Here is a 23,798-nt window from a genome sequence, read left to right as displayed (position 1 = left end):
GTCTTAAATTCCTCTTAACATTAGTTTCCCCAGAAAACATATACTTGGGGGATGTTGACGATGGAACCTGATGGTACTTGGTTGGTCACAGAAAGGACAGAAAATGGTTCTTTAATCTAGATATGGACCTGCTGACTCCTGCCCATTTTTTTCGTAACATTTTCCTGCCCTTTCAGAAATGAAAACTGGCTGCTGATTTAAATTTTTCATTAATCTTCATTATGTGATTTTGTTTAACCTGGACATCTAAGTCAAATGCTTGAGAATTGAGATTTTTGGCAAGAGTCTGAATCTGCACTGAAATCTCAGCCCCTGAGGCTGATTTTTCCAGTGAGAGTTGAGGGTGCAGGCATAAACCCCGTGCTTCTCAAAGTGTGGCCCTGGACCAACATCATCAGCATCACCTGTAACCTGTTAGAAATGTAAATTCTCAGGCCCCACCCCAGACCTAGTAACTCAGAAACTCTGGAGGTGGACCCAGCCTTCCGTGTTTTTTTTGTTTGTGTGTTTTGTTTTGTTTTTTATTTTTGGCTGCGTTGGGTCTTCGTTGCTGCGCGCGGGCTTTCTCTAGTTTCAGAGAGCGGGGCTACTCTTCGTTGCGGTGCGTGAGCTTCTCATTGTGGTGGCTTCTCTTGTGGAGCACGGGCTCTAGGTGCGCGGGCTTCAGTAGTTGTGGCATGCAGCCTCTGTAGTTGTGACTTGCGGGCTCTAGAGCGCAGGCTTGGTAGTTGTGGTGCACGGGCTTAGTTGCTCCGCGGCATGTGGGATCATCCCGGACCAGGGATCAAACCCGTGTCCCATGCATTGGCAGGCGGATTCTTAACCACTGCGCACAGGGAAGTCCCTCCTTCTATGTTTTAACAAGGCCTCCAGGTGATTTTGGTTTGCTCATAGTTGTGCTAACAGTTTGAGGATCACTGGTGTGACCTTGTCCATAATTACATGCTCTCCCTCCCCCGCCCCCAACTTCCTTCTTTCTTTCCTTCCATAAACATTGAATGTATTGCTCCCTTATCAGTGTTTTTATGACACTTCTTTGAAAATGTACACATTTGCACATTGTGTGTCTGTCTGTAAACATCAAATTCGTGCTGGCCAAACACAGAGTATCATTTATAGCAATCCGAGAGAAACTAACTCTTGAAGTGGCCCATCAGTCACGTACAGCTGAAGCTTTTTGACTGGGATAATCCATTACCTAGGACCTAGCTTATGCCCCTTCTCCCGACATTAACTCCAGTGAAATCTTTTCAAATATTGAAGCTCTACAGTTCCAAGGGCTTGGTTGCCCTCTTTTGGTATTACCCAAAGACTATTCCCCCATGGACTCTGTTCTTTAGAAACTCAGAATTGAAGGTTCAGTGGAGGGGGGCTAGTTTAGAGCACTGAGCTAAGGTCAAAAGGATTCCTAGTTACCAATCCAGAGTTCTTAGGGGGCATTCATTAAAGGATGTGATCAGGAGTATGGGCTAGTCAAACAGAGGCTGGGAAAGGACCTACGTGGACCGAGGAACAAGGTCCAGTTACATAGGGTAGAGAGCGTGTGTGTCTATTTACATTAGTGCTAGGGTTTTCCTTGGGATTTCTAAACTGGGAAGTTGGGATGAACTTAGCATGAAGCTACTCTTCTTTGTATTATACATGGTATGGAGAGAGTTCCATGCCGGTCATGCTTTAATGAACACATACACATGAAAATAGGACCAAGAGTTCTGGTTTTTCCTCCTCGTTCCTCCAGTGACCTTGGACTTGCTGCCTACACGCAGGTCAAGCTCACTCGTTGATACTACAGAGCTGGCTTCACGATGGGGTTGCAGGTGCCTGGTGTCCTGTGATGTGACTTCAGAGCTTTCCAGAACCCATGGGATCAGGAGATGCCTCTTGGATGAGTGTTTAGCTGCCTTGATTTTGATTGTGGTCCATGACATCTGCGGGTTCTTCTTGGCTTCTTCTTGCCCTTGGTTTTCTAGATTGTCCTTCTATTCTTCTTCCTGTAGTGATATAACAAGTCATAGTCATGGGTGTAATACCACACCAAGAAGAATGTGGTCTGCACCCCAAACTGATATGGATGGAGCATTCAACAGAGGCCCCCATTGACCGCTAACTTTAAATCCCACCCCAGGATACTGTGACCTTCCCACATGCTGACCACCCCTCTAGAGGTCAAGACTGGCAGCCCCGTGGTCCTCACAGTGTGATGATCCAATCACTGTGTGGTGAGTGGGGCTGAGAAAGAGCCTGAGACCCGGACCATTACAGGTGTGGAGGCTGGGTGGGTCTTAGGGAAGGGGCTACAGGAGGGGGTCTGCTCCAGGGCTACTCCCCACGGGGTACATGACCCTCACGTTACATGTCATCCTAGTGTGTAGTGACAACAGTCCCCCGTAACACTCTAACATCTGGTGTCATCCCCAAGTCAACCGTCTTCCTTAACCCTCACTTCTGATCAGCCACCAAATCCTGCTAACTTGACTCACGTATTTCTTGATATTTTTCCTCCTTTTTTTTTTAAAATTTATTTTTTGTTCATTTATTTTTGGCTGTGTTGGGTCTTCGTTGCTGTGCGTGGGCTTTCTCTAGTTGCAGCAAACATGGGCTTTCTCTAGTTGTGGTGAGTGGGGGCTACTCTTCATTGTGGTGCACGGGCTTCTCACTGCGGTGGCTTCTCTTGTTGTGGAGCACGGGCTCTAGGCACGTGGGCTTCAGTAGTTGTGGCTCGCGTGCTCTAGAGTGCAGGCTCAGTAGTTGTGGCGCACGGGCTTAGTTGCTCTGCGGCATGTGGGATCTTCCCAGACCAGGGCTCGCACCCATGTCCCCTGCATTGGCAGGATTCTTAACCACTGCGCTACCAGGGAAGTCCTTTTCCTCCTTTTTAACTTATGTCCACTGACCTAGTTCATGCTCTCCTCGTCCCCTGTGTGGATTTATTCCATCGTAACATAATCAAACTGCCACCACCATTACCCACCTTAAATCCAGCCTCTATTGTGGCCGGACTGTTCAGAGGGCCAGTGCTACCATTTATCGCATAATCAAGCTTCTGTGGCTCGCTGTAGTCCTCAGGATCGGGCCCAAGCTCCTCAGTCTGGCCTGATCTTCCAGGACTTGGTCCCTGGCCATTCCCACAGCACCACTGTCACCACTGCCCCGTGCACTTTACACCCCAGTGTTCAGAACTGCTAGATCCTCCCAGACGTCCTCATGCCCTTCAGGCTGCCTTACTTCTCCTCCTGCCGTTCTTTATCTGGCCGCTGGTATCAGCTCTGAAAGCCTTCTGGGTGTCCCCATATAGGATTGGGTGTCCCCATATAGGATTAGGTGTCCTTTCTCTTCGTTCCTGTAACACCTCAATCTTAGGCTTTAACAAATTACATTTAAAGTCTCAATTTTTTTCCCCTTCTCCTCCACTGATCTGTAAGCTCCTGAGAGCAGGGGCCATTCGTATTCATCCTTAGGCCCCTGGCAAGTGCCTGGTACATAGGAGATATTCTCGTAGTCATTTTTAAATTGAGGTATAATTGACATAGAACATCGTGGAAGTTTAAGGTGTACCGTGTGTTGATTTGATACATTTATATATTGAGATGTAATGAACACCGTGGTGTTAAAGCTAACACTTCCATCATATCACATAACTGTCATTTCTTCTTGGTGGTGAGAACATTTAAGATCTAGTCTCTTAGCAACTTTTAAGTATATAATACAATGTTGTTGATTATAATCACCTCTGCTGTGCATTAGATTCCCCAGAACTTATTCATCTTCTAACTACAAGTTTGTACCCTTTGACCAGCATCTACATAGGAGATATCCTATCAAATTTTTTTGGAAGTATACGGAAGACAATAGCTACCTAAAAGGAATAATAAAACCAACTAGCTGTGCTAAGGGGTTTTCATGAATTGAAAACTCCTAGTTTTCTAGCTGGCGCTGTACCATAAGAACTTTCTGTGGTGATGGGAATGTTTTGTATCTATGTTGTCCAATAACGTGGCCACGTGTGGCTATCAAACACCTGAAATGTGGCTAGTGCAACGCGTAGGCCGAATTTTTAATTGTATTTAATTTATTTAAGTTTAAACTTAAATATCCACATGTGGCTAGTGGCGACCCTATCAGACAGTACAATCCTAGGCTTCCCCAGCCCTTCCTCAGCCCATGGGAACATCTGGTTACTTCCTAACTTGCTCAGAGCTCCCATGGGGCAAGGCTCCAAGAACTGGTGTGTTGGCAAATGTTTAACAACCAGCTCTCTGAAAAAGGCTGCCTGTTTCCATGGTGTAAAAACTCCCACCACTCCCAGTTTCAGGCTACCTTGAATACAGAGTTGGGAAGAGACGTGCAATATAAAACCATCATATAGATAGTATTTCCTCGATACAGATACACAGATGCAAATAACCCTGAGAATAAAGTAGTAAAATGCAGTAAAACAATTAGAAAGTGATTAATTTTGAGTACTTATTAACTTTGTTTTCTCTCTTAATAAATTTATTTATTTATTCATTTTTGGCTGCATTGCGTCTTCGTTGCTGTGCGTGGGCTTCTCATTGCGGTGGTTTCTCTTGTTGTGGAGCACAGGCTCTAGGCTCATGGGTTCAGTAGCTGTGGCTTGTGGGCTCTAGAGAGCAGGCTCAGTAGTTGTGGCGCACGGGCTTAGTTGCTCCGCGGCATGTGGGATTTTCCCGGACCGGGGATCGAACCCTTGTCCCCTGCATTGGCAGGTGGATTCTTAACCACTGCACCACCAGGGAAGTCCCTGATTTTGTTTTTAATATAATTTATTTAACTGTAAGTTTATGTACTTTAATTTTTAATAATGGCTATGCTTAAAAGCAGTTCTCAAAATTCCAGAACATCTAGCTTTTGGCTCTCAGGAGCTGGTGTAAGTCAGCTCCTAGTAATTGCTTTAAAAAATTTAAAAAATCAAATGTAGTATTTCCGCTTGGCCACAAGAGGGCACCAGCAGATGAAATTCAATTCTAGGAAGGCTTTGGGACCAGCTCTCTGGGTCAGTTTGAGGTGTCTGTTTAGGTCTCCTGGAAGATTGCAATTCTGGGAGATCTTGGAAACTCATATAGTTTCAGGCAGCTCTTGGTTTCACAACATCAAGTCCAAACCTTTCCCACTCCCAAATAGCTTCATCCTTTTGTGTCCGAAGGTTTGGGTCTTTAAGCTACCAAATACAGAGATCCTTGATAGGTATTAGGTCCTGTCAGTGAGGGAAGGAGAGGATCTGTGTGTGGCATAAAGATAACATCTTGGGCAATTTACCTGCATCATCTCACGGAATCCTATAAAAACGCATCAGGAATCAGCTAACACGTAGAGGGATTGGTAGGTTGCCGGGTATGCGAATAATTCCTAACACAACAACCCTAGATGGTTTCTCCTTTGTGTTGCAATCATTTGTGCTTTTTAATTGACACAAGGAAAACCAGGAGTTTATCATGGGCCTTTCGATCAAGATAAGAATGGAAGGAATCTGATGATTTCTCTCTGGCTAGGCAGGCTGTGGGGTCGGAGGGCTTTGGTTCTTGGCGGGGTGGGGCGGGGTGACTCTGTCTTCTCAGGGTCTTCTGGGGGGTTTATATCAGGGTTGGCAGAGTGCACTCGGTGTGGAGGGGGTAGGGGATGCCCTGGGAGGTGGGGAGAGTGACAAGCTAGGTCTCCATAGTCCTCTGTCTAAAGGGAGGAAGAGACTGACTCTGTGTGTGTGTGTGTGTGAAATGATTTCACTCTCTTGATTCTTAACACTGTTAGTGCAGTGGGTCTCAAAGTTTGGTCCCTGGACCAGCAGCATTGGCATCACCTGGGCATTTGTTAGACATGTAAAATTTCAGGCCCCACCCCAGACCTGCTGAATCAGGGACTTTGGGGGTAGGCTTGGCAGGCTCTGCTTTAAGAAGCCCACAGGGAATTAGGAATTTGGGATTAAGAGATACTATATATAGAATAGATAAACAATGAAAACCTACTGTATAGCACAGAGAATTATATTCAGTATCTTGTGATAACCTATAATGGAAAAGAATCTGAAAAAGTATATATACGTGTATTTATATGTATCTGAATCACTTTGCTGTAAACCTGAAACACTGTAAATCAACTGTACTTCAATTAAAAAAAACAAGCTCCCCTGGGAGATTCTGAGGCACTCACGTTTCAGAACCACGGGTCCAGCTCGGGGTTATCTAAACTGGATGTGTATGTATTAGATGCAACTGAGGAGCTTTTAAAAAGTACTAACGTCCCAGTAACAACAGGGCATACAGTACGTTCATGGTTCCATTTACATGAAATGTCCAGAACGGGCAAATCCATAGAGATGGAATGTAGATCGGTGGTGGCCACGGAATGGGGGGGGGGGGGATGGGGAATTGGGAAATGTGGGTTTTCTTTTTGGGGTGATGGAATGTTCTGGAATTAGATACTGGTGGTGTATCACAACAGTGCTGAAAACCACTGAGTTACACACTTTAAAATGGTTAAAATGAAGAATTTTATCTCAATTAAAAAAAAAAAAAGTACTGATGTCTGGGGCCCACCCAAGCATTGGTATTTTTAAAATCTCTCCAGGTTGTTCTCCTCTGCAGCCGGGGAGAGTTAATGCAAATAAGTCCACACGTGGGGTCGTGTGGGTCAGGTTCCCGGTCTAGGGGGCTCTGGTGTGAGCGTCTGCATTGGGGGGTGGGGAGCGCAGGAGAGGACCAGGGCGGACGCTGCCCTTGGTTCTCTGCTGCCAGGTGACAGGGGCAAAGAGGTCCTGGGCACTAGACAGAGGTTGCAGTTTGGGCCTCTGCTGTGCAACCTTGTCCACGTTGCTTAACCTGCCGGAGCTGCTGTAGCAAAGGTTTCAGGTTGCCATAATGTTCGCAAGATAAGCATGGACCCTGGCATACAGTAGGCGCTCAGTGGATGTTCGCTTCCGTGGCTTTCCCATTTCCCTGCGGCTGTAATTCTGTGGGTCGACTCTGGGAAGGCATGCACTGGCCAATTCTCCCTCTGCTGCTCCCCAAACCCCTGGTGGTCAGGGAGGAAGGGGGTGGGCTGGGGGGAGGGGGTTCCTGCCCAGGTGCTTTCCTGCGCGGCGCTCCCCCTCCCCCCAGCGTGGGCGGGGCTTCCTTGCTCACCGGGGACTCACCATCTCTGCTGCCAGGTGAGGCCGCTCAGGAGGAGGATGCTGATGAGTAGCAGGATGCAGCCGGCCACTGTGGACGGACAGGCAGGTCAGGGAAGGGGGCCGTGGGGCTGAGAGCCAGTCCCCTTGTATCCGTCCCCACCCCCAGCAAAGGGCTCGCGGAGAGGTGAGCGCTGCGGTTTGTGCCGCCCCTTTTCAGAACGCGGCTCCCTCCCGGCAGAGTTTCCCTGGAGGCTCCAGGACCAGGGCCTGGGGGTGTGGACTGGAAGGGCACAAGCCTTTCCGCAGGGGGCTCCACTCTTTCCGCGGGGAGCAGCTGACAGGCACCCTCTTCAGAAAGCTTCAGAGTCCCGGCCTCAGTTAAAGAGGCCGTGAGTGAGGCCCGCGATGGGTAAAAGAAATGTTGAAATATAAAGATACATGATAAACACTTAGCATCTCCTGAAAGTGATCTATTTCCCAGATGCTGCTTTCCTGTAGTCCTGAAACTGTCAAGTTATCCATACGTCCATCTGTCTATGTGTCTTAGATGTGCCTCGAAGCCTGTTTGTCTCCACTCACCCCCCTCCCCTATGAGATATAATTGACGTGTAACGTTGTCTAAGTTTAAGGTGTGCAATGTGTTGCTTTGATACACTTATACATTGCAAAATGTATTGTAATTACCATTTCTTTTTTGGGCCAAGAACATTTCAGATTTACTCTTAGCAACTTTCAAGTCTGCAATACAGCGTTGTTAGCTGTGATCACCACGCTCTACGTTCCATCCCCAGACTTGCTCCTCTTCTCACTGGAAGTTTGTGCCCTCTGACACCCGCCTCCCCATTTACCCCACCTCCAGCCCCTGGTCACCAGCATTCTGCTCTGTTTCTAAGAGCTCGGTTTTGGTCTTTGTTTTGTTTTTTTCTCAAAGCCCGTTTTTGCCTCCCACCAGGAAACACCTGGAGTGTTGATGGCATGCTTCTTCCTCTTCCGCTGGTTCTACCACATCCCCGCATCCTGGCCTCCCCTCACACACAGGTGCCGGGTATTTCGTCCTCTAGGATCTGGTTGGGAGGCACTGGCTGAGGCTGGTTTGAGACCTCACTCCTAACTCACTACAACCGGTGCCTGTGATTCCGAGTCATGTTACTATCTGGATTCGTCTTTGACTTTTATAAACATTATATAGTGTAAAGAGCTAGTTTATAGTAACTAACCAAGCAACTCACCAACCCACCAAGCAAACGTCCCCTGGTCTCTGTCTGGTGCACGTTTTGTCACTACCCACCTGCGATCTGATACTCGGTTGTAAATATGAACGTATCCATGGTCGCAGCCACTTCTGTGGGTGTTTGGAAATCTGTGCAAAAGAGAGAGAAGGGTGCTAGTCACTGCTGGTCGTGGGGCTGCACAGGGCTGGGAGAGTCCAGGCTTCTCGGGGCTGGGGGCTCGGAGGCTACTGGAGAGCTAGGAGAGACCGGGGGAGCCTGGGGCCAATATTTGAACATTTCGTTCTTCTGCCTCGAGGTGCCGCCCTCATCCTGTTTCTCCTCCGACACTGGCGGTGTTTGAGGACTGGGAGGTTGCACGCAGGTGTGTGATCATCTCTAGCACCTACGGGCAGCTCCCGGCCAACTCCTCCCCTTATCCTGCATCATGGTTTAATAGCCAACCTTTTATCTTCCAAGAAACTCCAGCCATACCTGTGGTACCTGCCATCCTCGTTGTTAAGGGAAAAGAAGTTTCACTGCCAGGGGGAGCATCTGTGCTCTCCTGAGGCTCTTCATCACCTGGAGGAGAGAGTAAGGATGCTTGTGGAACAGAAGGTGGGAGTGGAGGTCTCATGTCCACCCCCTCCCTGGCCTCCTCAGCTGACCCCAGGTGCACTAGCTGAGGTGTGAGTCTCAGTTCTCGGTTCCCCATTAGGGTCACAGCGAAGTGGCTCAGTGGCCGCAGCAGAGCAGGAGGGAGGGAATTTTGTGACCCTGACCCTGGCTTTCTACAGAACTCTGAGCAACTTTCTCCCCACGCTGCCTACTCAGCTCTGGTTTCCTTCTGTGGCTTGGAAACGGGTCATCATAATACAAATACCATCGAACCATTAAACGAAGTAGAAATGCACAAAAGGAGAGCTTTTCTCTGTGACAGGTTCCCCATTGCTCGTGGACACGCCTGGCGTGCAGTGGGCTCATGGGGGTCAGGCTATGGGAAAGAAACACAGCAGCCTCCCTAGAAGATCCAAGAGGGAGATGTGGGGTCTCGGAAACCGGGGTGAGCAAAGAAACCACTAACACTTAGGGTCAAATGGAAGTGACTTTTGATTGTAGACATAGTAAGACGATTTCAGAATGAAAATAGCAGAAGACCTCAACGTAGGTGGCTTGTCTGCGTGTGTGAATGAGCGTGCATGCGTGTGCATGTGTGTTTGTGCTTGAAAAGTCCCTTCCCTGCACATTTGCACTTTGGCAAAGCTCAAGTGGGACTCACGCAAGAGGAGGGGGCATGCTAATGGTGTGACATGGCACAAATAATAGATTTCCATTATGTATCTGCAAGTTGGAAATGTGTGCATGGCATGTGGACTTTCCTTTTTGAATGAGGAAGTCTTGGTAGCTTAGAGGCAGAAGGAAAATTTCAGGATCAGCTAGAAAAGGGGGCAGCAGGATCACCAGTGAGGTAGCACCCAGGGGGGCTTCGGAAGACCTTTCTTCCTCTTCCATCTCCTGCTATTTATCCCCATCAGGGTACAGGGGACCTCAGGTGATGAAGACCTTGGAGTTTATCTAGTTATTTTCTAGAATGAGAAAAAACAGAGGCCCCAAGAGAGGAAGAGACTTGCCCAAGGTCACGTAGCGGGTGGGTCAGGGATTCCAGCCTGGTCCGCCCGATGGAAGCAGCAAGGTGGTGGACCTGGCAGGGGGCATCTCCATACCTGGAAACTGACTGTTCTCCCTTTCACTTATGCACTCAAGCTTGGGCTGGGTCCACCTCATGTTCCCATAGATCATCTTGCAGGTGCTCTTGGTAGGGCCTCCCTGTAGGGCCCTGAATCCCTGAGTGCACTGGTAGTAAACTGTCTGCCCCACCATGAAATGGTAAATTCTCTTCAAAGGTTCACGTTCATGTTCCCATGGTGGAGGCTCCTTGCAGTGACCTGGAAGAGGGAAAGGAAATTCCAAAGGCAAGTTGGGGAGACATTGTGAGTCCAGGTTGCCTCTTCCTAGAGACTGGACCATGGTTCTTACTCTTTTCTTTGTCCCCTTCCTCCCTCCCTTCCTTCCTTCCTTCCAGTAAGTATTGATAACATCTATGTGTTAGGACCTTTGCTAGACACGTTGTGAAAAGGCATAACGACCCAGTCCCCCTGCAAGGAGCAGACAGTGGATCTGGTAAGGAAGCACATACAGGCAGAACGTGGTGAGGATGACAGCCAAGAGACAGACTCTTGCTCTCAGAATGCAGAGAAATGAGCAATTACTTCTGCTGATGGTGAGAGATTTGATAAGTAGACAGGCATGCAAACGGTGGTCTCAGTTTAGGGCTAAAGGCAGGCTCAAGCCAATCTGGGCCAATGAAATGTGGAGACCTTCTGGCTCCCCACTGCTAAGTGAGTTGCAGCTGGTGGTCATCTTGGGGCTGCGGCGGAAGGACTGGGGACAAATCCAAAGCCAGGAGGAGGGGAGCACTGAGATGATATTGGAGAAATGGAGCCTGATCCGTGATCAAGCCGTGCCTGAAGCTTGACCCAGGTGGGCCCTTTTAAGAGCTCTGGAAACTCCCATGCCCAGTAACTTTCCACTCACCCAACTAAAACCCAAGCCTGGCTGACCTTTAACCTCGGAGATCATGTCCTGCTCTGATTTAATCCCAGAATCCAACCCCCGCCCCCGCCAAATCTGGACATATGGACCACAGGTCCCTCTAAGCCCAGAAGTGTGAAACTGCATATATGCTCTGACCTTCCACAACCCCAAGGACCCATATAACCTTTCCCAGCACCCTCTGTAACCCTCTACAGCAGGAGGCCGAGTGGTCCCATCCCGGGTGGTCTGCTCAGTGCAGCACCTTGCAAATCATGACTGAACGTGTGTTTCAGTCTCAGAATCAAATTGCCTTTACAGTCAGTAAAATTCATAACCGTCTGAACCCATTTGAATTGGGTTTGCTTCTTTCAAGTGAAAACCTCCACATTAAGACAATCCGTGAAGTATCCCTTAGCCAGAGCCAGCTGGTTATCTCTTGAGTAAGGACAGTAAACTTTGACCTCTTGAGAAAGCTTTCAGTAATTGTGGAAGGTGATGTGGGAGAAACAGGGAGAAACAAATAATTAAATGTGTTCGGAAACCTTGTTCCAGCACAAAGTCAGAGTGAAAAGGGCTGGAAACAGCATGTTGCAGCGTAGTCCTTGGATTAGTCATTGGGTTTTAATTTTTTTAATTAATAGAAGATGAAAATAAACTCAGACTAGTTTAAATAATCAGTAGCAAGATCCCTGTTCTAATTCAGGAGACCCGAGGCCTTATTTCAGTCCTATTATGTGAGTTTAGCCAAGTCTTTAAATGTCTCTGTGTCTCAATTTATTCAGTGAATTGAAGTAATATTTCCTGCTCCTGACTCACTGGCTTCTGAGGTTCAAATGAGATTATATACAATGTCATAAAGTTCTTCGTAAGGTTATAAAATTAGCATAGGACCATAGGGTCTTGTAAGGTCAGCTGGTCCCCCACAAGGCTCAGGTTTTCCTAATGGGCTCTCTTTCTTCCTGATGTTATGGCTTGACTTCAACATTATTAATTTTGGGAAGTTAGTTGGGGCAGCAACTCGCTGGGCCACAGCCTATTAACTAGGAAGTGTTTGTCCGCAGCTTCCAGAGGCACCAGTGTGGCACCGCCCACTTCACAACCCTGTCCTGTAAGAAATGTCTGGAAGTAAATTGCTTTGCTTGGAGTTCACTGCCTTGTACTTAAGGGGAAAACACAGCATCTCTTTGAGGGCAGGGATGACCTTCTACTCAGGTTTGTATTGTCTGGCTGCAGTGCCTGGCACAGTTTGTCCCCAAACATGCTTTTTGAATTGAATTGAAATGAAGTGAGTTGAATTGAATTGAATTGAGTTCTATTTGGCCAGTTCCCAAACCCGGAGGCAACCCAGAGCCCAGGTTGGCTGCTGTAAGAGTGGCTTGAAATGCTGAGCAAACAGCCTGCAGACACTACACAATAGTTCTTGTCTACATGACAACCTTAGGAAAGAGGACAGCAGGACAGATCCTCCTCCTTTGCGGCACACATCCTGTACCTGCAAGAGAATGGGTCCCCTCTCACCTGGAAGGTTAGCTTGGTCTATGGGCTGCATTTGGCTCTGCATTTCTGTGGTTTTTTCTTCATTCTGTTCTTTGAGTCCAGGAGTAACTTGTTTTCCTGGGGTCTTAGGGGAGGCTAGAGAGTATGGATGGAATGAAGAAGAGAGCTTCACAAAAGTTTAAAAGAGAATACGCTCTTCATGTATTCATTTGCTCAAAAAGAGCGTCTTTCTAGGGCCTGTGATGTGCCAGGCAACATCGGGGGATACTGGGGTTATAAAGATGAGCCCCACACACCCTGCCCTTGGGGGGCTCTCAGGGGGCCTGTTCACGGCCAGTGCAGCACTGGCCTGTCAGTCAGGTTTCCTGTACATGATGTCAATGGCCTACAACGTGTTTCTGAAGGAGCTGAGATTTTTCTGGTGGAATTGTTTGTGTCTGTGTGTCTCTCCAAAAGGGACTCCATTCTGGCCATCAACCCCATCAACACTGTACGTGGGGGTGAGTGTGGCAGCGAGAGGAGCTATTAATTCAACAGCCCGCCCACTCCTCTGTTTCCCAAGGCAGTTCATTTAAAAGCTAGAGAGAGGCCCTCCTAAAGCAATGACAATGGTGCAGCCACTATGGAGAACAGTATGGATGTCCTTAAAAAACTAAAAATAGAGCTACCATATGATGCAGCAGTCCCACTCCTGGGTATATATCCAGAAAAGATGAAAACTCTAATTCGAAAAGATACATACACCCCAATGTTCATAGCAGCACTATTTACAATAGCCAAGACATGGAAGCAACATGTCACTGACAGATGAATGGATAAAGAAGATGTAGTATATGTGTGTGTGTGTGTGTGTGTGTGTGTGTGTGTGTATATATATATGTATATGTATGGTGGAATACTACTCAGCCATAAAAAAGAATGAAATAATGCCATTTGCAGCAACATGGATGGATCTAGAGATTATCATACTAAGTGAAATAAGTCAGTCAGAGAAGCACAAATATCATATGATATCTTTTATGTGTGGAATCTAATCAATAGTGCTAATGAACTTATTTACAAGACAGAAACAGACTCACAGACATAGAAAACAAACTTATGGTCACCAAAGGGAAAAAGTGGGGGAGGGATATATTGGGAGTATGGGATTAACAGATACACACTACTATATATAAAATAGATGAGTAACAAGGATTTACTGTAAAGCACAGGGAACTATATTCAATATCTTGTAATAACCTATAACGGAAAAGCATCTGAAAAAGTGTGTGTGTATACACAAAACTGAATCACTTTGCTGTACACCTGAAACTAACACAACATTGTAAATCAACTATACTTCAATAAAAAAATTGTGATAAAATATGCATAACATAAAATTTACCATAGTAACCATTTTTAAGTGTACAGTTCAGTGGCACAAGCTACATTCACATCATTGTGAACTAGAATTATTTTTAGTTGTTTAGTAATTATTAGTGTAATGTCTGTCCTCCCTCCCTTCCCCCGAAGTATAGGTTCCTTGAGGGCTGGGTCTGTCATATCCCCAAGTACCTGGAACAGGTCTTGGAACTAGGAGACACTCATTCAATATCTGTTCAGTGAATGACTATTCTGGGAACCACCAACATTAGTTTTCACGTAGATGGGGTGGCCAGTTTTTGTCTGTAGGGCCGTGCGAATAATAGTTGAAGCCCTGCCTCCCTCTTTGCTACAGTTTTTCTCCTTCCCTCCGGGGTTACAAATGGAAACACTTACAGGTGCTGTCGCAGTGGCATCTGTTTTCCCAGGCAGAGTGGCTGGAGTTTCCCGTGCAGCGCATGAAGGGCGACCTTCTGCGGAAGCCTTTCTTGCAGTCACAGTTTATCATGGTGCCCACCTCGTACCTGAGGACCTTGAACGTGGCGTTTCTGAGACTCGGTGGGTCTTCAAGACAAGCATCTGCCAAGACAAAAAGGCACCTTAGGAGTCCAGGAGCTTCCAAACGTGGGCATATGATCGAATCACACGTTCCTTCGCTCGATTTAAGGGGTTTGTATGTACCCCACTGTTTCCTGGAGAGAAACTAAGGCTGTTGAAGCTTCTTTAGAAACCTTCATATCAGAGATGGATCAAAATTTAACTTCAGCCAAGTTCATCTCCAAACTACAGTGTCTTTTAAACTAAATGAATGGAAACGAATGAGGTTTTATTCTGAATATGCCTCCTGCCGAGCAAGTATAGAATGAGGGGGCACAAGGGATATGAGGAAAGGGAGGGACGAACCACATGGATTTAATTGAGGGATGAAATGTGTCTGTGAGACATACTTTGAAGGAAATAAAGATTGTCTGACTTTCTGTAATTAATGATTCTGTAAGGTTTTTTTTTGAAGAAATATTTGTAAAGTGCTTCACTCAATGTCTGGTGAGTAGGAAATGTGTGTTTCTCACCCACCAACCCACCTCTAAGTTTACCAAATTCCTTCTCACACCACGAAGACCTGACCCTCCCTCACCCCCAAAAATGGTCTCTGGCTTCCCACTAAAGACCCTCGAAAAAGTGGCTGAACACCCAACTATTATGGGAGGAAAAGGTGCTGGTCTCATCAGAGCAATGATTCCATTGTATATCTCGCGACAAACTCTCCTGCTTCAAGAGATGAGATTTTTCAGGAAAAAGTCACAGGCTGGATAAAGGAAGCAGACAGGAAGGACCACAGGAAACAGAAAAAAGGGAGGCAGCCGGGGCTCCCACAGCTGGCCTCGCCACCCAGCAAACGGGCACAGGGTCTGGGCAGGTTGCTGCACTCGCTGCTGGCAGAGGACCATCTGCCAATCGTCTATTAATCACTCGGGGTGGAGTAGACCTTCTGTGAGCCCTCACAGTCTGCCCAGCATCTTGTCATCCTGGAAACCACCCCCATCCAAGATGCGGGACCCTCCTGACACCCTTAAGAAGGTGAGGTGAACCTGGACAGCTTGTCCCACCTCTAACCAAGAAGGGACTAAACAAAAGCAGTTTGAATGGCTCACTGGGCCAGCAGTTGTAGAGGAACATGTAACATAATGTAAATTCCAGGAATTATAATAATCATAATAAGGCAAGAAACACAGCATGGTGGAAAGGGGAGAAGGATGGGTTTCTAAATTGTAGTTCTACCAGCTTACTAGCTATACAGCTTTATTGTTTTTACTTATCTAAGACTTGGCTTCCTTTTTTGTAAAATGGGTATAATAATTATTTTACTGATTTCTTTTAAATATTACATGAAATAACATATTAAGGTAACTTGCAGAGCACCTGGCACATAATAGGCATAGAATAGATGCTAGTCAGTTGCAAACTATCATATATAGAATGGATAAACAACAAGGTCCTACTGTATGACACAGGGAACTATATTCAATATCCTGTGATAAACCATAATGGAAAAGAACATGAAAAAGAATGTATATATGTATGTATAACTGCACCACTTTCCTGTATGGTAGAAATGATCACAACACTGTAAATCAAGTGTACTTCAATAAAATTAATTTAAAAAGAAAAAGAAAAAGAATAGGTACTAGTTCCACTCCCTTTTTTTCCTGTCCAGAAAAAGAAAATGTCCAGATAGAAACTGGGCTGAGTTTTACCTTAACCCTTAACTCCTGCAAAAGTTCATCTCTCCCTACAGCCCATATCATCAGTACCATTCGCTGGCACTTATCATACGTCAATACCAACCAACAATTTAAGTATCGGAAGGTAAATCTGTTGCTAAAACAAGATGTGTGTAATAATCAGAAAAGCCAAATGAAGGAACAAGGCAAGGATGTTCCCTCTTACCACTGCTTTTCAACATCATATTGGAAGTCCTAGCTAATGCAGTTAGAAAAGGAAAGGAAATAAAAGGTATCCAGATTGGGATGGAAGAAACAAAACTGTCTTTGTTTGCAGAAGACATGTTATCTATGTAGAAAATCTGAAAGAATAGACCAAAAATAAAACCTCCTCGTACTAATAAGTGATTACAGCAGGGTTACAAGATACAAAGCTAATATACAAAAGTCAACCTCTTTGCTAAATACCAGCAATGACCAAGAGGAAATTGAAATTAAAAGCACAATACCATTTACATTAGCACCCCAAAAATGAAGTACTTGGGTATAAGTAAAAAAAAAAAAAAAAAAATGATGTACAAGATCTGCATGAGGAAAAACCATAAAACTCTGATGAAATAAATCAACGAAGAGCTAAATAAATGGAGAGATATTCCATGTTCATGGATAGGAAGATTCAATATTGTCAATATGTTAGTTCTTCCCAACTTGATCTATAGATTCAAGGCAATCCCAATAAAATACCCAGCCACTTATTTGGTGGATGTCAACAAACTGAATCTAAGTTTATATGAAGAGACAAAAGACTCAGAATAGCTAACACAATATTGACTGAAAGGAGCAAAGTTGGAGGACATACTACCTGACATCAAGACTCACTATAAAGTTACATTAATCAAGACAGTGTGGTATTGGTGAAAGGATAGACAGATAGATCAGTGGAACAGAATAGAGAGTCCAGAAATAGAACAACTGATCTTTGACAAAGGGGCAAAGGCAATACAATGGAGCAAAGACAGTCTTTTCAACAAATGGTGCTAGAACAACTGGACATTCACATGCAAAAACAAAACAAAACTAAACTAAACTAAACACACGTCTTATGTCCCTCACAAATATTAACTCAAAATGGATCACAGACCTAAAAGTAAAACACAAAACTATAAAACTCCTTGAAGATAATATAGGAGAAAGTCTAGATGACCTTGGGTTTGGTGACAACTTCTTAGATGCAACACCAAAGGCACAGTCCATGAAAAAAAGAATTGAGAATCTGGACCTCATTAAAATAAAAAAATTTCCAGAGATTGGCACAACATTGTAAATAAACTATACTTCAGTAAAAAAAAGTAAAACAAAACAAACAAAAAAGAGGAGTAGGGTGTTTGTTTTTGTGTTATTTTCTTGTTACCATATGCTTTAAAAAAAATAAATCCTGATTTAACGGAAAAAAAATTTTTTCTGCTCTTAAGAGACACTGTCAAGAGAATGGAAAGACAAGCCACAGACTGGGAGAAAATATTTATATGATAAAGGGCTGTTATCCAAAATATACAAAGAACTCTTAAAACTCAGCAATAAGAACCCTGATTGAAAAAAATGGGCCAAAGTCCTGAACAGACACCTCACCAAAGAAGATATACAGATGGCAAATAAGTATATGAAAAGATGTTCCACATCATGTCATCAGGGAAAAGCAAATTAAAACAACAATAAGATGCCACTGCACACCTTTAGAATGACCAAAGTTCAGAACACCTAATGCTGGTGAGGATGTGGTGCAACAGAATCCCTCATACATTGCTGATGGGAAAGCAAAATGGTACAGACACTTAGGAAGACAGTTTTGGCAGTTTCTTACAAAACTAAACATACTCTTAATGTACCATCCCGCCATCATGCTTCTTGGTATTTACCCAAAGGAGTTGAAAAGCTGAGTCCACAAAAAAACCTGCACACGGATGTTTCTAGCAGCTTTATTAATAATTGTCAAAATTTGGAAGCAATCTTAGATGTCCCTCAGTAAATGAGTGGATAAATAAGCTGTGGTACATTCAGACAATGGGATGTTACTCAGTGCTAAAAAGAAATGAACTCTCAAGCCATGAAAAGACATAGAGGAAACTTTAATGCATATTACTAAGTGAAAGAAGACAATCTTAAAAGGCTATACACTGTATGAGTCCAACTATATGACATTCTAGAAAAGGAAAAACTATGAAGGTCGTAAAAAGAATTGGTAGGTTGCCAGGGGTTAGGGAGGAGGAAGGGATGAATATGTGGAGCACAGAGGATTTTTAGGGCAGTGAAATTACTCTGTAGGACACCATAATAATGGATACCTATTAGTCCGAACCCATAGAATATACAACACCAAGAGTGAACCCTAATGTAAACTATGGACTTTGGGCAATGATGATGCATCAGTGTAGGTTTATCAATGGTGACAAACGTACAATCTGGTGGGGGATGTTGATAATGTGACAATGGGGGAGGCTGTGCATGTGTGATGTCAGGAGTATATGGGAAATCTCTGTACCTTCTGCTCAATTTTACTGTGAACCTAAAACTGTTAAAAAAGAACAACTTACAAGCACACAATGGACATTCCCTGAGCTAGATAAAATAATTGAAGGGAAAAAGAAAAACAGCCCATGAGGACTTCTGCTTCCGACCATGACAAAATTTATCTTCCCGCTGAAAACAACTTTAAAACCAGACAAAATATGTGAAAAAGCGTTTGCAGGCATTTAGCAACGGGCAGTGCAGCACAGCATTATTTGAGAGGAAGGAAGCACATGAAGTGAGCCCACCATTACCATGGCTTTCCTCCTGGGTCACTTTCCTGCCAGGTAGCACCAAAGTGGAGCTAGCAGAGTGGTGGCCTCACTGACCTGAAGAGGGAAAAAATCAGAGCCCTAGGCTGCTGGCATGGGTGGAATTTGTGGGATGGGGCTCTAGAGAGGAGGGGGGCAGAAGTGTGTGTGAGGATACTCTTTGGGTTTTTAATCCTGCAGCTGGGCTGAATATGAACAGGGCAGGACCCTGTGACTTAGAACCAACTCCCTGCTGTGGAGACTGAGAGAAGAATAGTTATACCAAATTTTATTTACAAAAACAGGCATCTGTTGCCAGGTGTGGCTATATTTATATCAGAGAGTAGATTTCAAAGTAAGAAACATTAGTCACAGATGACTTGGTTGGTTACATGAAATTACTGAGAAATCTCCAAAATAACTATGAGAACTTAGCAAATTTAGCAATCTCAATATACAAAAATCACTTGTGGTTATACTGTGAGCCACCAATTAGAAAATTAAAAATTTTAAAACAATCCCATTTACAATAGTATGAAAAGACATAACATACTCAGGAATAAATTTACTGAAAACTCGCAAGGCCTTTAAACTGAAAGTTCTGAAACACTGCTAACATAAAGAATTATATAAATGGAGAAATGCACAATGTTTATGGATTGGGAGATTTTTTTTTTTAAAGATGTCAACTTATCTTAAATTGGTCAATAAACTCAATGCAATTACAATAAAAAAAAATCCAACACACTTTTTGGTAGAAATTTGGCAAGACACAAAGACCTAGAATTTTAAGACAATCTTAAAATGATGTACAAATTTGGAGGATTCACATCATCTGATATCAAGACTTTCTATAAAGCTTCAATGACCAAGACAGTACATATTGATAAAGGATAGACAAATAGAATAATGGAACAGAATAGAAAATCCAGAAATAGACTGACATAGGTATATTCAGGTGATTTTTTACAAACACACCATGACAATTCAATGAGGGAAGGGAAAACCTCAACAAATGCTTCTGGAACAAATGATAATTGTATAGGGAAAAAAGAACTTCACTCCACATACAAAAATTAACTTTATTATATATTTAAACATAAAAGATCCATCCATACACCAAATCCATACATTATAGATGTAAACATAAAAGATAAAACTATTAAGTTTCTAAAAGAACATAAAGGCAAATAGCTTTGCAAGCTAGGGATAGGCAAAGATTTCCTAGGGAAGACACAAAAAGCGCTAACCATAAAGTAATAGTAAATTTAAAACTTCTGCTCTTCCAAAGGCATTAAGAAAATGAAAAAAATGAATGCTACAGGTAGACTGGGAGAAAAATCTTTGCAACACATATATCTGACAAAAAGACTTGTGTCCACATTATACAAAGAAATACAAATCAATACTAAAAGTCAAACAACCCAATAAGTAAATGGGCAAAGACTCGAATGGTCACTTCTCCAAAGAAGCTATCTGATTATCAATAAGCACTTGAAAATGTGCTGAAGACATCATTAGATATCAAGAAAAAGCAAATTGGAAACCACCATGAAATAGTCCATTAGAATGGGTAAAATGGATAAAAGACTGACAACACCAAATGTTGGCAAGGAGCTACTGGAACTCACTTCCATTACTGTTGGGAGTGTAAAATAATGCCAAAACTCAAAGTTTTAAAAATGAAGTTAAATATATACCTGCCCTATGATCCAGCCGTTCCACTCCTTGGTATTTATCTAGGAGGAGTGAAAGCACATGCCTACAAAAAGACTTAAGCAAAACATTTATAGTAGCTTTGAATAATCTCAAAAACATTATGTTGAACAAAAGAAGACAGACACAAAATACACACACTGTTTGATTCCATTTATATGAAGTTTATGAAAAGACAAAACTAGTATGCAGAAAGAAGTCAAAGTAGTGGTTGCTTGTGGTGGGTGGGGATTGACTGGAAGGAGACAGTAGGGGGATGGAAACATGAGTGTACATCTTTGCCCTGATGACAAATTGAAATTATAATGGACTTGTCACAGTTCAAGTCGGGGAGCCATTGAAGACCCGGTCTCAGACATGTCCCTGCACCACTGAGAACTTGAATTTTCTCTGAACTGCATCAAACTTAAGGACACCACCAGCCATTTTCAAAACAATATCCGCCAGCAGCTGCAACCTTATGGTCTCAAGGTCTCCCCTTGAAATTATGCAACCATTTCAGACCCCAACCAATTCTTACTCAATAAGCACCCTTACTGCTTGCCAGCTCCAATTATAATTCTTGATAAACAACTCATGTCACTAACTGTAACCTTGTGGGGTTTTGCCTTTATAAGTGTCCCCTATTTTGTAGTTGGAGGGAGGGGGTGGAGAAACAATTCAAGGTCTTCTTGAATCTGTCACTGGGGCATTCCTAACAAACCCCAATTAACACTTTTTTATTTCAATCAGGTCTCCGTTTCTGAAATGTTGGTTAACAGCCCAGACTCATCAAATTGTACACTTCAGATCTGTGCATTTCACTACATGTAATTTTACTTCAAAAAAATCATTAAGAAGTATACTGAGCAATTCTCGTGATTATCCACTAGCACAAATAATCAAGGATTGACCTCAGACGCATTTGGAATCTGACGACTCAACCACAAACCAAGAGAGTTTCTAAACACAGAAATTTGAAAAGAAGGCAGACAGATTGCCTTCGGGGCAACTTTGTGTCCTTAAAAACTATTTACATGATGATATGCTTTTCTAAATTAGGCCATGGAAATTTCCAGGATCATCATAAATTAGCCCGAGCATCTGAGGAGGTCATGCGGGGACAAGAGAAATTTCCAGAACTTCTTACTCCCACAGACTTTCCTTTTATAAAAGCATCTTTCCTGAAATCTAGAAGCACTGAAACTTCCCTGGTCTATAGCTAAGAACTAGTAAAGAACTTGACTATAACCCTTTTCCCTGGAACCATGTGAAGAGTGTTCCAAGTATCACCTGAAGAAAGTGTGTGTGTTGGGGGGGCAGGGGAGTGTGCAGGAAAGGTAGACCTGGGGTGCGGGCGGTGTTTCTTTTAACAGGAATAAATCTGGGATTTTTAAAAGCCCTTCTCAGGGCAGTGCCGTAAAAGAAACAGCAGTACAACATCTTTAAAAAAAGGATGAAAACACTTTGTCTGTCCTGAAATCTTGCAGAGGAACATTGAAGGACAGTTCTATTTATGTGACTCAGCAAAATGTCTTTACAGCCTCCTTCCCCATATTATCACTTACAAATTTTTACACAGCATGGCAGCTGCCCTCATTCTCTAGTCTTACTCCAAAAGCTCTAAAATTTCTCGAAATTCAGCAAACAGGGGCTTTTTCCGCCTTTACTCTTGCACCCACCTTTCCAGATCTATTTCTTGCTTCCACCAGAGGCTCTGACTTTCTAACAGAAATTATTCTCTGCTCTCAGCTCTGGCCCATTCTCCCAGCTCAGGAGGCAAATGCAGAATTTTTTTTGGAAGGTGGGAAGGGAAATGTTTTTCTCTCTGTCATTTTTAAGTATTGGTGCATTTCCGGGTTGGATGTCATTTTCTCTTCTGAGAGTTTTGAAAGTGTGTGCTGCCTGCAGATTGGAGGAAAAAGTTTAGACTACTAACCTCGTGTTGGGACTTGGGGCGAATGCTCAGAGCTGGGACGCTGGGGCCCCAGGAGGGGTCCTACCATGGGCTCGGAGGAACATTGATGTGGTCTTGCCTCCTACCTTTTATGTAGGAGAGGGGAAAGAGAGCCAGTAATTATTATTCATCCTGAAAACTCCCAAGGGATTTTCCCAAGGGACTTGCATTGAGAGTTAAACTGAGCTCTTCCAATGTTGAAGGTGTTTCACATCTTATTTCAAATTTTTGCTAAGAATGGTAACTGGAAAGACACAGGCAGGACCCCATATGTCCCACCCCCTGTCCCCACCCAGCCTCCATCCCTGTCCCTGAAACACTGTTCCAGGTGCATCTTCCCTTGGGATATTTGTAGGCTTGTTGCCTCCAGGAATTCCCTGCTCAACTGAAATGCAGGAATTCATGGCTGCTTTTGGCTTCTTCAGCTGACATTAGCTACAGTAATTGAGAGCCACGTTGCTCTGGGCTGTGTCACCGCACAGGTCTGGGAGGAAGGTGGCTGAGGGTGAGGGACCCTGGGACATGCTTCGCCTTTTTTTCTGTGTGGTTTTGCCTTTTGTTTTCCCTCCACTGGATTGCTGGAGGCTCATCTCCTCCATCTCACCATGCCCATGCTAGGGAGGGAAAGATTAGGCATTCGTAGGTTACACAGCAACAGATTTAGGGATTCAGACCAGCTTTTCTGTCTCCCAGGCGTCTGCTCTCTCCTTTCCGCCACTGTTCCCAGAAGGACAGTTGTGCAGCTTCTACTGCTTGGGTTTCCAATAAAAGATGAGAAACTTGGTGAAACGAGGCACTCCCTTCTCTTCCTCTAAGTGGCCTGTCACTCACTGAGAGAGACAAGAGAGGCAGAGCAGGGCTTCCTGATTGGATCTGGAATCCTGACACCCTTTCTCTCATTTAGCATATGACCTCAACTCCACTCCCCTAAATAAAGCTACCCCTCGGTGTCTTGCTGTTTTGTTTTTAGAAGGGAATAGAACTAAGGTAAATTTTGTGCTGATATATTCTTGTGTTCCTCGAGTTAACCAGAAATATCAACACCTGGAAGGCAGTCGGTCCTTTGAGCCGGGAAGTCGGTTTCCTACAGCTGGTGGGACTCTGCTTCACTTGTTCACAGCAGAGCTTCTCAAACTTTAATGTGTGTACACGTGGCTTGGGGGGCTTGTTAAATGCATATTTGGGCACAGTGGGGTGAGTGTGGAGGCTGAAACTATTTCTCTCGAGCGCCCCGATGCTGCCGGGGCTGTAGCCGCACTCAGCACCCAGCAGTGGCTGCCCCATCTTCCCCCCTCTTCTACCCCCTCCGGAGGGCCCGCC

General features: G+C 44.3%; 1 protein-coding gene across 1 annotated transcript in view; it reads right to left on the bottom strand.

The window, feature by feature from the left end:
- Positions 1–1,932: 1,932 nt before the first annotated feature.
- Positions 1,933–23,798, bottom strand: part of IL2RA (interleukin 2 receptor subunit alpha) — a 41,442-nt gene continuing 19,576 nt past the window's right edge. Inside the window, exons 2-8 of the mRNA XM_061181656.1 lie at positions 14,185–14,367; positions 12,448–12,561; positions 10,059–10,280; positions 8,830–8,916; positions 8,415–8,486; positions 7,148–7,214; positions 1,933–1,991 (exon numbers count right to left, since the gene is read on the bottom strand). Coding sequence (XP_061037639.1) covers positions 1,967–1,991; positions 7,148–7,214; positions 8,415–8,486; positions 8,830–8,916; positions 10,059–10,280; positions 12,448–12,561; positions 14,185–14,367 — 770 coding nt within the window. The 3' untranslated portion in view covers positions 1,933–1,966. The remainder of the gene's footprint in view (positions 1,992–7,147; positions 7,215–8,414; positions 8,487–8,829; positions 8,917–10,058; positions 10,281–12,447; positions 12,562–14,184; positions 14,368–23,798) is intronic.

The sequence above is a fragment of the Eubalaena glacialis genome, chromosome 2 (genome assembly GCF_028564815.1).
Source record: "Eubalaena glacialis isolate mEubGla1 chromosome 2, mEubGla1.1.hap2.+ XY, whole genome shotgun sequence".
Classification (NCBI taxonomy): domain Eukaryota; kingdom Metazoa; phylum Chordata; class Mammalia; order Artiodactyla; family Balaenidae; genus Eubalaena; species Eubalaena glacialis.
Note: the sequence above shows the minus strand (reverse complement) of the source record. Positions and strands in the feature narration are given on the sequence as shown.